Source organism: Bombina bombina, chromosome 3 (genome assembly GCF_027579735.1).
Source record: "Bombina bombina isolate aBomBom1 chromosome 3, aBomBom1.pri, whole genome shotgun sequence".
In the NCBI taxonomy this organism is placed as follows: Eukaryota; Metazoa; Chordata; class Amphibia; order Anura; family Bombinatoridae; genus Bombina; species Bombina bombina.
Window position 1 is genome coordinate 604,747,731 of NC_069501.1, and position 17,298 is coordinate 604,765,028.

Sequence of the window (17,298 nt, forward strand, 5' to 3'; positions counted from 1 at the left end):
GTATAGGGGGATTAGATTAGGGGTTAATATTTTTTATATAGGTGGCGGCGGTGTAAGGGGTCAGATTAGGGGATAGATAAGGTAGATGGCGGCGGTGTAAGGGGTTCACATTAGGGGATAGATCAGTTAGATGGTGGCGGTTTTAGGGGCTCACAGTAGGGGGTTAGTTTATGTAGATGGCGGTGGGGTCCGTGAGCGGCGGTTTAGGGGTTAAATACTTTATTAGGGATTGCGGCGGGGGATCGCGGTTGACAGAAAGATAGACATTGCACATGCGTTAGGTGTTAGGTTTTATTTAGCAGATCGCGGTTGACAGTTAGATAGACATTGTGCATGCGTTAGGTGTTAGGTTTATTTAGCAGCTAGTTTAGAGAGTTACGGGGCTCCAATACTCAGCATAAGGCTTCTTACGGCTGCTTTTTGTGGCGAGGTGAAAATGGAGTAAGATTTCTCCATTTTCGCCATGTAAGTCCTTACGCTGTATATTGGATACCAAACTGCGCTGGTTTGGTATACCTGCCTATGGTCCAAAAAACTACGGGCGACGGCAGAAATATACGCGCGTAACTTCTAGGTTACGCCGTATATGTGATACCAAACCAGCGCAAATATTGGCGTCGCCAGCTTTTGCGGGCGACGATTTTTATCGGATCGAGCCCCTAATTCATTATTTTAGAATAATTAAAAGCAGTGAAAACAAATATCTAATTTTTCCTTGAGATGATCAAATATCCTAAACTGTTATGAAGTATAAAAAAAAAACCTCTGTCCTCAGTGAGGAGTAATTTTGCATTGTATTAAAATGTATCTCACTAAATATTTAGATTATTATCATATTAAAAAAAGCAGTGTTATTTTAGAATACTGTAATGCAAAATAAACAAAAGTGAGCTTTATCTCTAACCATATAAAATGTCACAAGTAAATATTAGTATAGTATTTAAAGGGACAGTATACACCAATTTTCAGACGCTACTATAAAGAAGAATATGCACAGACACTAATCTAAAAATCCAGTATAGAACCTTTTTTAAAACATACTTAGAAGTTCCCAGTTTAGCACTGTTGATGCGGTTAGTCAGGGATACCCATTGATAGGGGCTGAGAAAGCAGGAAGAGCAGACCCTCACCCCCTCCACTGCATATGAAAAGACCCATTACACAAACAGGAGCAAGCAGGAGTCTGTAGACTTGGGTCTACATCCAATACTTTGGGGATTGGTTAGGAATCTGAAAATCAGCACAATCTTATAAAAAATAAGCAAAACTATACATTGTTATAAAAACACTCCCAGATGGGCTATATATATGGATCACCTACAAAACATTATGCAAAAAAAAAATCTAGTGTATAGTCATTAAGCAATTTGTTCCCTTTTAGATCACTCCAACACAAAGGCAATTATTTGCCACCAAAAAGTCAAGAAAACACCAAAACAAAAACATAGTTATCTCACACTTAACATAAAAGAAATCCACAATAGTGTCCTCTTACCTCTAATGCTTCATAGTACATTCCCTTAGCTTCATTATCTTGCCTTGCTGACATCAGCCATGATTTAATTAAATATTCATAGAAGCTGTCACCAAGTCCTCCAAGAGATACGTGATCTATAGAGTGACAAACATTTTATATATGAAAGGGACATGCGACTCCAAATAAAACTTGCATGGTTCATATAGATCATGTACATTTAGGAGACTTTTCAATTTTCTACCATTATTAATTGTCCTTTGATATCTTAGTTTCCTTTGTTGAAAAGCTTTTCTAGGTAGACTCAGGAGACATCATGCACTACTGGGAGCAAGCTGCTGATTGGTAGCTAAGCACCATGGCTCACCAGATGTGTTTAGCTAAGTCCCAGTAGTGCACTCTTGCGTGGGCTCTCGCTTTAAAGGTATAGTAAAGTCAAAGTTAAACTTCATTATTTAGTGTGTCATTTTAAACAACTTAAAAATGTACTTCTATTATCTAATTTGCTTTACTCTCTTGGTATCCCTTGTTAAAATGCATACCTAAGTAGGCTTAGGTGGAGCAATGAACTGCTGAGAGGTGGCTGCTAAACAGTGATTGCACATGGAGGCCTCTTGTCATTGGCTCATCTGGAGTGTTCATCTAGCTCCCAGTAGTGCACTGCTGCTCCTTTAACAAAGGATACTGAGAGAATTAAGCAAATTTGATCATAGAAGTAAGTTGGAAAAACAATTGTATGCTCTACCTGAATCATGAATGAAAAAAATGTGGGTTTCATGTCCCTGTACCTTTAACTATGTTGAATGAAACCATAAATCTTTATCTAAAAGCTCCAAAAAGAAAGTGATTTATGATTTTCTACTTTAATCAAAAAGTGATCAGCTCTTCATCATCTTTAGGCAAGGTCACCTGTGAGTAATCCTCCCTATAGTTACATATAAGGGTTAATAGGGTGAATCTGAAAATGTAACCCTTTTCCTGTTCTGATATTTAAAGGAACATTGTATTGTAAAATTGTCTCCCCTTTAATTTATTCCCAATGATCCACTAAAACTAATTGAGTGTATTTAAATGTTTGCAAACAGCTCCTTTATCTTTATTTTGACATTTGATATAGCTGGTTTTGACTGCTGATAGAGCTACCTATATTGAAAATATGAATATGCCTGTATGCTCCACAGAAAAGCTATGTAAACAGGAGTTAGCAGTATAAATTAATATCCCTGTGGAGACTGGTGAAGACAAATATTTATGTATTTGAAATAGATGTTTTTTTTGCTAATTGAACAAGCCAAGCCTTAATTAGCAATTCAATACACAACTAATAGACTCTATGAAGAAAGATAACATAAACAGGTCAGCGCTTTCTGCATGGTCAGCCTTTTTAAATAGGCATATTAACGCTTCCTTAAACCATGATTGGTTTATTATTTCACCAATTAAAGGAACACTAAAGTCAAAATTAGATTTCATGATTCATATAGAGCAATTTAAAAAAAAAAATCTGTTTACTTCTATTATCAAGTTGTGCACAATCTTTTAATATTCACACTAAGGTACCAGCTCCTTACTGAACATGTGCAAGAGATCACAGTATATATGCATTTTGTGATAGGCTGATGGCTGCCACATGACACAGGAAGAGGAAACGTAAGCAAATTTTGTAGAAAAAATAAATCTACTGCTCCTTTTAAATACAGAGTATGTGCTATTACATTGTCTTGTTATTATGCATGTGTTGATTGGGCAATTCTACTGTATTTAACGGTAATTTAAAGGGACATAAAATTCAAAAAAATTCTTTCATGATTTAGACAAAGCGTACAATTTTAAACAATTTTCCAATTTACTTGTAATTCAAATGAAAAAAGTTCAAGCAGCACCTCCAATTGTACAAATTATTCCAATTTTATTGTACCAAGGCACACAAAATCATGACGTTTCGGGCTCAAATACCCTTAATCATATAACTTAAACATACTAAACACCTCTCTTAAATACCCTCTACCACAGGTGTTGCTAATTATAACATTCAATGACAGAGAATTTTAACTCTTAAGTGTAAATGCCACCTAGTGGTCAGTATAAAGAATAACATATAATATCCTTTAGAAAAAAGTCTAACCATGCTACATACATGTATTGAAGCATACAAGAATACTTTTTACAACATTTTTTTTTTTTTTTTTTACAGAAAAACAATTTCTTTCAAAATAACAATTGTTTTACAGAAAAACCTCTTATAGAGTAGTTACAGATCCGGAAGAAAGTGTTTCTTTTTTCTTAATAATCATATTTGGAAAGATAGAATCTAAGCAAATCCAAATAACAATTTAGAGAAATTTTTTTACAGAAAAATCTAAAGAAAAATATTTAGATCTATTTCACGGTTCATACCCTTTGGGAACATGCAATCTAACCTTTAGATCCACATAGATTCTCTTTTCTTTAAAATTAATTCTCTCATGGGAACATGATCAATTATTTGGAACTTTAATTGAGCAATTGAGTGACCTTTTGATAGAAAATGACTAGAGACTAGGGCATTTAGATCTTTACATCTTATATTTGATTTATGTTGGATAATCCTATCCCTTACTCTCTGGGTAGTCTCGCCAATGTAAATCCACCCACACGGGCATTTGATAAGATAAATCACATAACATGTATTATTTAATTTGTTTCCTTTTCTTGTTATCCTTTGCTAAAAGGTTTTTAGGTAAGCTCAGGAGCAGCAAAGAACCTAGGTTCTAGCTGCTGATTGGTGGCTGCATATATATACCGATTATCATTGGCTCAGCCATATGTTTAGTCAGCAACCAGTAGTGCATTGCTGCTCATTCAACAAACGATACCAAGAAAACAAAGAAAAAATGATAATAGAAGTATATTAGAAAGTTGCTTAAAATGTCATTCTCTATCTGAATCATGAAAAAAATCATTTGGGTTTCATATCCCTTTTAGTGTTAACCTAAAATGTTTTCTCAAGCTGTCAGAGTACACTGAGAAGGTTCACTGTGATAAAATCTGGCCATTAATGGCAGGAGATATAGTTTAATTGAACTGATAAAAAAGCCATTTTTAAGGGGGTGACGAAAAACAATGAAGCCAGCACTAAAGTAGAAATATATTTTATGGGGCTGGAGACACAGTTGACACGAGGGAAGGTTGCAGTCAATGTGAGTTACTTGGGCAGAGAAATGTATTGCAGATATGATATTTATAGTTAAAGGGACGTTAGAATCCCAATACTTTTATTTCAGGATTCCGATAAAGAATACACTTTTAAAAAGCATTCCAATTTTTCAGATATCATTTGTCGAAGAAAAAGCAATGCACATGGGTGAGTCAATAACAAGAGGCATCTATGTGCAGCCACCAATCTGCAGCTACTGAGCCAATTCAGATATGCTTTTCAACAAAGAATATCAAGAGAATTAAGCAAAATAGATAATAGAAGTAAAATAGAAAGTTGTTTAAAATTGCATGTTCTTTCTAAAAAAAATGAAAGAAAGAAATAATTGGGTTTCCCTTTGAGTGTTAAGCACTTTCCCACCTAGGTGCTAATATTTTCTAAGGTTTTTTTTTTACAGACCCCCAATACTTACACTGTTGGAAAGGTTATGTGATTACTAAGCAGCATGCCCCCTCCTATACTTAATATAGTTAAGTATAAATAAAGTTGCACAGTGACGTCATCACGTCATTGCGCGTGACGTCACCGCGCATCACATGAAGCCCCGGCGATGCCTGTCTCTCTACAGGCACGATCGCCGGGGTAGGAGCGGTTAGGAGCCCCCAGATCTCCCTCAAGGTGGGAGAGTGCTCATGACGGCTCTGAGCCGTCATTAGCACCAGAGTGAGAAACTCTGTGATGGCTCAGAGCCGTCATTAGCACTCAAAGGGTTAATGGGTAAATTAGCTGAGGGGATATTGTGGCAATTGAAGGGTTAATCAATTCTTGTACATTGGGGGATAATGGAAGTAATGGGCTATTTATATAGGGGAGTATTGTGTTGGGGATTTCTGGAGGTGGGGGTCTCATGCCAGTATTTGTAATAACACCTAGAAGAAGCACCAGGAAAGGTACTTTAATTAACCATACATTATCATTCAATACTGTTCCAGTGCTTTCATCAGCATAAGATGTAGGAGATGTAGATGTTCCCAGAAACACAGCTGAAATGTAGCCCAGGCTGTAACTAATCTAATTACTGAGATGAATCGCAGTAACATTATAATCAGCCCTATTGTTAGTTGCTAAAACATTTGCTCTCCAGTTAAAAAATGTATCCACATATTTCTGTACAATTCTTTTTACAGCAATTTGATTTGTAGCATTTTGAAGAAAATCTACACAATTTGCTTTTTGGCCTCTCTATGGAGTATGGGACAAGCAAGGGTCCCCAGCTTGTAATGCAGGGAAGGCAGAAAGCAGTGTTTTAACGGCATTTCCCCTGCATAATGAAAATGGCTCATCATGCGCCTGCAGGCTACGATGTGCACGAGGAGCTATAGCTCATCATGTGCATGGAAGGGGTTAATGAAACATGCTAGGTTTACAAGAAAATAGCAAAGCGCTGAAAATATTGCACAGTTAGCATCTTTTGACCCTTAAAGGTCTCAGTGTTGTGTTTTGTGAATTCTCTGAATAAAAAAACAAAACGGCTTATTAACTATAACCTCTTAAGGGAATCATACTCTTATACATACGTTGAACCCAGTTTCCGCTGACTGGGCTAAAATAATTAGGATAAAGTCCTTGAGGCTTCTCGATTTTGTTTAAAATTTTCCGGATCGTAGTCACCTATAGAAAATAGATAAACATTTTTTTTAAGAAGCAATAATAGCAGGTTTATTATAATGAATATCAAAAGTTTTCCTGTATGAACATTGTATTGTAGATTTTTCTCTTTGGTAATGTGCTTCCAATTATCCATTTTACATGCTGGAGTCTATTGAATTGTTTTCAAATAGCTCCCTTATCTTTATTTTGTCATTTAAAATAAATGCTTTTGCCCATCATAGCCCCACCTATGCTGAAAATTTCAGTACTTAATTATTGGCTATATAAAAGCTATATAAACTGGAAAGATTTAGAAGAAATTATGCTCCCATGTTTATTTTTAGTTATCTCAGACAGTGACAAGATAAAAAGAAGCCTTTGTGTTTATATAGAGTGACACAATAATGATATCTGTTCTCTCTGCAAGCTCAGCCCATTTTAAGTTTCAAAGAGCAAAACAGCTATTTTATATATAAAAATAAATCTTATGGAACAATTTTACATACATTTTATACTCTGTAGCCGCTATAACAAACCATTTGAATCAAGTTAAAGGGAAAACAATTTTACAGTACACTGTCCATTTGAATTGTTAAATCATAAGTATTTACAAAGGAAATCGTTAGGAAGATAGTATACAGGGGAACTCATAGAAGCAACACAACTAATTATTTAAAGTAACAAAAAAGTACTAATATACAGAGGGAGATTCTGACATATGCAGACATTTAAAGGGACATTTAATACTAAGGGCCAGATTACAAGTGGAGCACTAACAGTTACGCACAACTGATAAGGGATATATTACAGGTGTTTGCTCGCGTTGGGTTTACCGCTCGTATTACAAGTTTAACGTAAATGTGATCACTTGAACGCAATTGTGATTTATATTACAATGATTAGCGCGTACTCAGAGCTCTGGTTAATTGTTAAGCGAAACAAAATAGTGTCACAAAACACACCAAAAATACATTACAAAGTACAGTTACACTCATAATAACAACGTCTAATAAACATTATTCAAAAAAATATTGCACAAAATTTTTATAAGGGCTCAAAGATATGGTGTCTCAGGAAAAAAGGTAGGCAAAGGGCTTTAGAGATACATACATATACATGTCTAAATATGTGTATATCCTATACTATAAAAGGCCAAGTGTGTTTGTCCGAAGCTGTCATGCGCAGTAGAGACTGCGCGCGAGGACAAACACACCTGGCCTTCTACTCTGCAGACTCAGAGTGAGAAGTGACAGGCCGGTGGGCGTGACGTGGGCAGGACATGGGTGGGGTGTGGGTGGGATCGGTGGAGCTGGATGTGTAGTGGGTGGGGTTGGGCGGGCCAGCTGTGTCGTGGGCGGGGCCGTGCAAGGCCGTGCGGAGAGCTCAAAAGAGCTCAAAAGAGGGGGGATAGACTCAGAGTGAGTAGTGAGTAGAGAGCAAACATAGTGAGAGAGACAGCAAAAGAGAGGGGGTAGGGAAAGCAAAATAAAGGGGAGAGAGAGATCAAGAGGGGAGATAAAGAGAGGGAGAGAGACAGCAAAAGAGAGGGGGAGGGAGACCAAAAGAAAGGGGAGAGAGAGATCAAAAGAGGGGAGATACAGACAGCAAAAGAGAGGGAGAGACAACAAAAGAGAGGGGAGGGAGAGCAAAAGAGAGGGGAAAGAGAGATCAAAATAGGGGAGATAGAGAGAGCAAAAGAGAGGGGAAGAGAGAGCAAAAGACGGGGGATAGTGAGAGCAAAAGAGAGGGAGAGAGACAGCAAAAGTGAGGGGGAGGGAGAGCAAAAGAAAGGGGAGAGAGAGATCAAAAGAGGGGATATACAGACAGCAAAAGAGAGGGAGAGACAACAAAAGAGAGGGGGAGGGAGAGCAAAAGAAAGGGGAGAGAGAGATCATAAAAGGGGAGAGAGAGATCAAAATAGAGGAGATAGAGAGAGCAAAACAAAGGGGGAGAGAGAAAGCAAAAGAGAGGGGGAGAGAGAGCAAAAGAGGGGGAATAGTGAGAGCAAAAGAGTGGGAGAGAGACAGCAAAAGTGAGGGGGAGGGAGAGCAAAAGAAAGGGGAGAGAGAGATCAAAAGAGGGGAGATAGAGAGAGCAAAAGAGAGGGGGAGGTAGAGCAAAAGAAAGGGGAGAGAGAGATCAAAAGACGGGAGATAGAGACAGCAAAAGAGAGGGAGAGACAACAAAAGAGGGGGAGGGAGAGCAAAAGAAAGGGGAGAGAGACATTAAAAGAGGGGAGATATAGAGAGAAAAAGAGAGGGGGAGTTAGAGCAAAAGAAAGGGGAGAGAGAGATCAAAAGAGGGGAGATAGAGAGAGCAAGAGAGAGGGAGAGAGAGCAAGAGAGAGGGAGAGAGACAGCAAAAGAGAGGGGGGGAGAGAGTGGAGAGAGAGAGCAAAAGAGAGGGGGGAGCGCAAAAGAGGGAAGAGAGAGAGAGAGCATAAGAGAGGGGGGAGAGAGAGCACAAGAGAGGGGGGAGAGAGAGCACAATAGAGGGGGAAAGAAAGAACAAAAGAGAGGGGGAGAGAGACAGCAAAAGAGAGGGGGAGAGAGACAGCAAAAGAGAGGGGGGTAAGAGCAAAATAAAGGGGAGAGAGAGACCGCAAAAGAGAGGAGGGAAATAGAGTTAAAGAAAGGGGATAGAGAAAGGAAAAGAGAGGGGGGGGATAGAGACAGCAAAAGAAAGGGGGGAGAGAGAGCAAAAGAGGGGAGAGAGAGAGCAAAAGAGGAGGGAGAGAGAAAGCAAAAGAGAGTGGGAGAGAGAGAGAGCGAGCAAAAGAAAGGGGATAGAGAAAGCAAAAGAGGGGGGATAGAGAGAGCAAAAGAGAGGGATAGAGAGAGCAAAAGAGAGGGGGGAGAGCAAAATAAAGGGGGAAGAGAGCAAAAGAAAGGGGGAGAGAAACAGCAAAAGAGAGGGGGAGAGAGAGCAAAAGAGGGGGGATAGTGAGAGCAAAAGAGAGGGAGAAAGAGAGCAAAAGAGGGGGGATAGAGAGAGCAAAAGAGAGGGAGAGGGAGAGAGAGAGCAAAAGAGGGGGGATAGAGAGAGCAAAAGAGAGGAAGAGAGAGAGCAAAAGAGAGGGGGGAGATCACAAATAGAGGGGGAGAGAGAGCGCAAAAGAGGGAGGAAAAGAGAGGGGGAGAAAGAGAGGGGGAGAGCAAGAGGGGGAGAGAGAGAGCAAAAGAGAGAGGGGAGAGAGAGAGAGCAGAAGAGAGGGGGGATAGAGAGAGAGCAAGGGGTGGTACCGCTGTACTGCAAAAATTGGCCCGTGTACACAGGCTTTAGGACTAGTATATATATATATATATATATATATATATATATATATATATATATATACAGTATATATACAGTATATATATATTACTATCTCAAAATGTTTAATGTCCCTTTAAGACAATATATCTCTCCACTCTTCCTGATGTAAAGGTTTATAATACATATGCTCCATAAAAAGAATAAACACAATTTACAATTAAATTAAATGTTTTATAGATAAAGATATTATTAATCAGAGCTAAGTGTATTGTTTGGGTCGAACAGTAACCAATACAAGGCAAATCTCACTTACTCAATTTTCATTTGTTCCTGCTCCTTTTATTCCCCACAATGCCCCTTAGTTAAATGATGTATACTATAGTGAGATATTGTATAGACTATGCAAACTTATATCTAGGTTGAAGTTAAATGTAATGCAATTTCGTTGAGCATAAACAGTTAAAGTAATATCAAGCTCAAAATGTTTATTTAAAAAAATTTAGATGGAGTGCACAATTTTAAGAAAGATTAAAAATGACTTCTGTTATCAGATGTACTTTATTCTCATGATATTCTTTGTTGAAGCGGCTACCTAGAAAGGTAGCGCACATGTGTCTGGAGGACTATGGCAGTAGTTTTGCAAGAATGCTTTTGAGCACTAGATGGAACAAATGTTTCCACAATGTATAACATTGTTACAAGCATTCTTACAGAACTGCTGCTGCAAAGTGCTCAAGTTAAAGCAATAGTGCTCCTATTCTTGCCCTGATGTTACAAGTTAAAGGTAAAAAACGTAGGCACAGTAACATCTGGAGGTCAGGTAGAGCAGCCCCACATACATTTATGTGGTGTGCTACAAAACTTTGTTCTGGCTTTCGCTTGGGTACAAACCCAAAGTTGTGGTTTGCCAAGTGCGCTAAAGCGAAAAAAGAGAGAGAGAGAAAAAAAGAAAGATTAAAAGAGAAAGAGAGAACGAGAGAGAGAGAGTGAAAGAGAGAGAAAGAGATAGAGTTTTTTAAAAATATAATTTTCTTCTGAGTAAAGGACAATGCTGTTTCGAGTATTTTAATTATAACAACAAAAATGGTGTTAACATTGTCTAAAATTATATGGTATATGACAAGGTGTTTGACTGTATACTGTATGTATATATACTGTATGTATATATATATATATATATATATATATAGATATACTGTATATATATGTATATTTGCATGTGTGTATGTATATACAGTATGTGCATATATGTGTATGTATTTGTGCACATACATACATACACACACATACAAATGTATATTTCTTTCATATAATGATGAGTCCATATGAATTCCATAACATGTGGGATTTACTTTCTACCAGCTCACACAAGAGATTTAATCCCTTCCCACCTCAGTTTAATCTTGGCCTCCCAGGAGGAAAGGCTGTTGATTGAGGTGCTCCAACTGTTTGATTAAAAAATGTATTTCATGGGAGCTCAAACCAATGTGAAGAGATCAGCAGAAAGAAGATTTCAGCACACTGAATGAGACAGGGGCATAGGAATACTGTGTGCGCAGCATCTTCCTATATGATTTCAGCCATAACTACCCCCTCAGGCAGCGCAGGGACATGTCCCTTAGCCCTCCTGTAGGAATACAGGTATTTCCTCTCAGATCCTCTACTGTACATGTACAAGCACTGGATAGGCTGGTAAGCTCAATGGAGGGGTGCTTCAGTCAGGTAAGTGGCTACAGCACTCATACAGCCCATAGGCTATCAGTAGGTACTTGTGTTAGGGGATACTTTTAGAGGACTGGAACCCTTATCAACCCTCCAGCAGCATTTTTATTCACTTTTTTACTCAGTTTTGAAAATGGATGTATATGCCTTTAAGAAACCTCTGACTGCTCACAGCAGTCTCCTTAGAAACACAGCAGTTGGGGTGGAGAGGAGTTTATGTGAGGGTTATCTTTTGTTTAAAAACTGTTTTAAACTGTTTTACTGGTTTTTACTTTTAAACACTTTGTTTGGGCCTGCTGTCGCCCTGGGATCGTCTCGTCGATTAGCTCCACCCCTCCCATTGGCTCCCTTTTTTTCTTGCTATCTGTTTATGTCACTGGGCAGATTAGGAGTTTTACAAACTGATCATTTCTGTGTCTGCAGTTTTTATTGTCTCTGCCTGCAAAGGATCCTTTCCGGGTGGGGTGCACAAGAGCTGCTGAGGGGTAGGAGCTCAGTTTGGCTTAAAATAGCTTATAGTGAATCTTTCACTGTTTTCTCTCATTGCCTGTTCTTATTTAACCCAGTGTCTGAGGAGTATTAGAAAGTGGCTATAGCAGTAGACATTTGTTTCTACTCATTTAATATATAAAACTGTTATTTTTTATTCACATTGTTCTATTTTTATGGAGTCTAACATGTCTGTTTCCCCTGTGATTACATCACATTTATTAGAGGGTAGATCTACAGAAAATACCACTGTGCAGTACCTCTATAAACATTGCAAAACTGTTCCAGTCTGTAAGGTTAACCAGCTATGCAATAGTTGTGCAACCTTACATTGTACATGCAAATTAGCCATGAACCATTATCCCTGCAAAGGGTCTCTGTTGGTATTCAATATGCATAACCTGAGGTTTCTGTAGATTTATGTCACAGTACATAAGATATATGTGTGGCTTTATTTGTCAGGGGTCACCATTCCATTCAGTGTATGCTTGCTAATATTCTATAGAAACATTTTGGGCTAGATTACAAGTGGAACACTAATTTATTGCACACGCTTAAATGGGCAAATTCTCCAGTTTACGGGCACATGATAAATAACTAGCCTTTGAAAGTGGCTGCTTATTACTACGGCAAGCTCCCTGTAGAAATTAGCACTCCAAAAATTAACCACAGGTCAAAAACAAACTGCACAAAGCAGTGTTTAGGGGTTAAAGTGAGGGGATGTGGGGTGTTAGAAAAAAAACGGCACTGAAAAGTGCCTTTACATTGCTGTCTAGAGGGAACTGTGTTTTCACTGTAAATATATTATTTATTTATGTGTTAATATGTGTATATACATATATATTTAAATCTACTGCCAATTGCTGCATGACTTTGCTGCTCTAGGTTCTCATGCCGTGTCTGGTAGCATGAGAACGAGACTCCCATTGGAGCTTATAGAAGCGCAATCTCGTGAGAGATAAGCTTCCGTGCAAAGCGAACGCAAGGTCGCGTTCACATTGCACCTAATTTGTAATACCAGCTCACATTAGTGATGTCGCGAACCTTAAAATTTCGGTTCGCGAACGGCGGACTCGAACTTCCGCTACTGTTCGCGAACCGGCGAACGGCGCGAACCGCTATTGACTTCAATAGGCAGGCGAACTTTAAAACCCACAAGGACTCTTTCTGGCCACAATAGTGATGGAAAAGTTGTTTCAAGGGGACTAACACCTGGACTGTGGCATGCCGGAGGGGGATCCATGGCAAAACTCCCACGGAAAATTACATAGTTGATGCAGAGTCTGGTTTTAATCCATAAAGGGCCTTAATCACCTAACATTCCTAAAAAATTTTTGAATAACGTGCTTTAAAACATCAGGTATGATGTTGTATCGATCAGGTAGTGTAAGGGTTACGCACGCTTCACAGTGATAGACCAAACTCCCCGTGTAACGCACCGCAAACAACTGCAAACAGTCCATTTGCACAACCATGAGATAGATTTGATAGATAGATACATAGATTACATAGATCAATAGATGCAATATACATATGATAGATACGAATTACATATATCAAAAGATGCAATATACATTTGATAGATACGAATTACATAGATCAATAGATGCAATTTATATTTGATAGATACGATTGATAGTTAGATAGATTCGATAGATAAATAGATAGATTTGATAGATATATAATTTCCCTGACAGAGTATAACAATAAGACATGCGGTCTGGGACCTGTGGTGTGTTAAGTAGTACTATTCTTAGCAGTTTACTACAACCTGTTACTCCCCCTATCGGGGGAGGTCTATATGGCCTGCATTTTTGGAACAGGGAGATGGAAGAAGATGATTGGTCTGTCCTCCTACTTCAAATTTGGCCTAAACACAAGTGGCTGTCTCAAATCAGTCCGGCCATGAGATAGATTTGATAGATAGATATACATAGATTGATAGTTAGATAGAATCGATAGAAGATAAATAGATCGATTTGATAGATATATAATTACCCTGACAAAGTATAATAATAAAACATGCGGTCTGGGACCCATGGTAACTAGGTTGTGTTAAGTAGTACTATTCTTAGCACTTTAATATCTGTTACTCCCCCTATCAGGGGAGGTCTATATGGCCTGCATGATTACCCTGACAAAGTATAACAACAAAACATGTGGTCTGGGATCCATGGTAACTAGGTTGTGTTAAGTAGTACTATTCTTAGCACTTTAATCCCTGTAACTCCCCCTATCGGGGGAGGTCTATATGGCCTGCATGATTACCCTGACCAAGTATAACAACAAAGCATGCGGTCTGGGACCCATGGTAACTAGGTTGTGTTAAGTAGTACTGTTCTTAGCACTTTAATCCCTGTAACTCCCCCTATCGGGGGAGGTCTATATGGCCTGCCTGATTACCCTGACAAAGTATAACAACAAGACATGCGGTCTGGGACCCATGGTAACTAGGTTGTGTTAAGTAGTGCTGTTCTTAGCAGTTTAATACCTGTTACTCCCCCTATCTGGGGAGGTCTATATGGCCTGCATGATTACCCTGACCAAGTATAACAACAAAGCATGCGGTCTGGGACCCATGGTAATTAGGTTGTGTTAAGTAGTACTATTCTTAGCACTTTAATCCCTGTAACTCCCCCTATTGGGGGAGGTCTATATGGCCTGCATGATTACCCTGACAAAGTATAACAACAAGACATGCGGTCTGGGACCCATGGTAACTAGGTTGTGTTAAGTAGTACTGTTCTTAGCACTTTAATACCTGTTACTCCCCCTATCTGGGGAGGTCTATATGGCCTGCATGATTACCCTGACAAAGTATAACAACAAGACATGCGGTCTGGGACCCATGGTAACTAGGTTGTGTTAAGTAGTACTGTTCTTAGCAGTTTAATACCTGTTACTCCCCATATCGGGAGAGGTCTATATGGCCTGCATGATTACCCTGACAAAGTATAACAACAAGACATGCGGTCTGGGACCCATGGTAATTAGGTTGTGTTTAGTAGTACTATTCTTAGCACTTTAATCCCTTTTACTCCCCCTATCGGGGGAGGTCTATATGGCCTGCATGATTACCCTGACAAAATATAACAACAAGACATGCGGTCTGGTACCCATGGTAACTAGGTTGTGTTAAGTAGTATTATTCTTAGCACTTTAATCCCTTTTACTCCCCCTATCGGGGGAGGTCTATATGGCCTGCATGATTACCCTGACAAAATATAACAACAAGACATGCGGTCTGGGACCCATGGTAACTAGGTTGTGTTAAGTAGTACTATTCTTAGCACTTTAATACGTGTTACTCCACCTATCGGGGGAGGTCTATATGGCCTGCCCGATTACCCTGATAAAATATAACAACAAGACATGTGGTCTGGGACCCATGGTAACTAGGTTGTGTTAAGTAGTACTATTCTTAGCACTTTAATCCCTTTTACTCCCCCTATCGGGGGAGGTCTATATGACACTACTGTTATAACAAATATGATTGGTGGCACTAGTTGGCAAGTGGGCCTGGCACACACGCTGGCAGGCAGGCAACTGCAATTCAATTGCACTAGAAGACTGATGATTCACAGTCAAAAAAGTTTTTATTTTAAATATTTACAATACTGTTATAACAAATATGATTGGTGGCACTAGTTGGCAAGTGGGCCTGGCACACACGCTGGCAGGCAGGCAGGCAACTTCAATTAGATGACACTAGCAGACTGATGTTTCACAGTCAAAAAAGTTTTTTTTTAAAATATTTACACTACTGTTATAACAAATATGATTGGTGGCACTAGTTGGCAAGTGGGCCTGGCACACACGCTGGGAGGAAGGCAACTGCAATTAGATTACACTAGCTGACTGATGTTTCACAGTCAAAAAAGTTTTTTTTTTAAATATTTACAATACTGTTATAACAAATATGATTGGTGGCACTAGTTGGCAAGTGGGCCTGGCACACACACTGGCAGGCAGGCAACTGCAATTCAATTGCACTAGCAGACTGATGATTCACAGTCAAAAAAGTTTTTATTTTAAATATTTACAATACTGTTATAACAAATATGATTGGTGGCACTAGTTGGCAAGTGGGCCTGGCACACACACGCTGGCAAGCAGGAAACTGCAATTCAATTGCACTAGCAGACTGATGATTCACAGTCAAAAAAGTTTTTATTTTAAATATTTACACTACTGTTATAACAAATATGATTCGTGGCACTAGTTGGAAAGTGGGCCTGGCACACACGCTGGCAGACAGGCAACTGCAATTAAATAACACTAGCAGACTGATGTAAAAGTTTTTTTTTTTTAAAAGTTACACTAATGTTACAACAGATAGGAGTGGTGGCACTGAGGATGGAAGTAGGCACAGTATATGCTGGCAGCCTGACACACAGGCTGGCACTAGTGGCAGGCTGGCCTGGCAACTAAAATTAAATAACACTAGAAGACTGATGTAAAAAAATTTTTTTACAAAATTTAAACTAATGTTACACCAGATAGGAGTGGTGGCACTGAGGATGGAAGTAGGCACAGCATATGCTGGCAGCCTGACACACAGGCTGGCACTAGTGGCAGCCAGGCTGGCCTGGCAACTAAAATTAAATAACACTAGAAGAGGACTGATGTAATTTTTTTTTTTTAAATTTACACTAATGTTACACCAGATATAAGTGGTGGAAAACAGAGCTATTAATCACAGTATATGATGTGGGCCTGACACACAGGCCTGATGGAAAATGAAATTAGATTACACTAGCAAAATGATGTAAAAGTTTTTTTTTTTTAAAATTTACACTAATGTTAACCAGATATCAGTGGTGGCACAGAAGAATTAATCACAGTATATGATGTGGGCCTGACACACAGGCCTGATAGAAAATGAAATTAGATTACACTAGCAAAATGATGTAAACGTTTTTTTTTTAAATTTTACACTAATGTTACACCAGATATCAGTGGTGGCACAGAGCAATTAATCACAGTATATGATGTGTGCCTGACACACAGGCCTGATAGAAAATGAAATTAGATTACACTAGCAAAATGTTGTAAAAGTTTTTTTTTAAATTTACACTAATGTTAAGCAGATATCAGTGGTGGCACTAATCACAGTATATGCTGTGAGCCTCACACACAGGCTGACAGCCAGGCAAATGCAAATAAAATTACAAATAAAAAAAAAACCCACTGAAGTTCTAGCCCTAAAAAGGGCTTTTTGGGCTGAAGTTCTAGCCCTAAAAAGGGCTTTTTGGGGTGCTGTCCTTACAGCAAAGATTAGATGAGTCCTTCAGGACTGTAGTGGACACTAAATACACTAGCCTAGCTATCTATTTCCCTATAAAATCAGCAGCAGCAGCACTAACCCTCCTCTCACTAAGAATGCAGGATCGTAATGAATCTAAAATGGCTGCTGCCCAGGAGCTGTGAGGGTCTGTGAGGGAGTGTCTGCTGCTGATTGGCTCAAATGTGTCTGCAGGCTGTGAGATACAGGGTCAAAGTTTCCTCAATGATGACGAATAGGGGCAGATCGAACATTGCATATGTTCGCCCGCCGCGGCGAACGCGAACA

The 17,298-nt window shown here is 39.0% G+C and overlaps 1 protein-coding gene across 1 annotated transcript in view; it reads right to left on the reverse strand.

The window, feature by feature from the left end:
* The window catches only part of MAN1C1 (mannosidase alpha class 1C member 1), a 378,811-nt gene that overhangs the window by 160,583 nt on the left and 200,930 nt on the right, over positions 1 to 17,298 (reverse strand). The window contains exons 8-9 of the mRNA XM_053705384.1: positions 6,188 to 6,281; positions 1,496 to 1,611 (exon numbers count right to left, since the gene is read on the reverse strand). Coding sequence (XP_053561359.1) covers positions 1,496 to 1,611; positions 6,188 to 6,281 — 210 coding nt within the window. The remainder of the gene's footprint in view (positions 1 to 1,495; positions 1,612 to 6,187; positions 6,282 to 17,298) is intronic.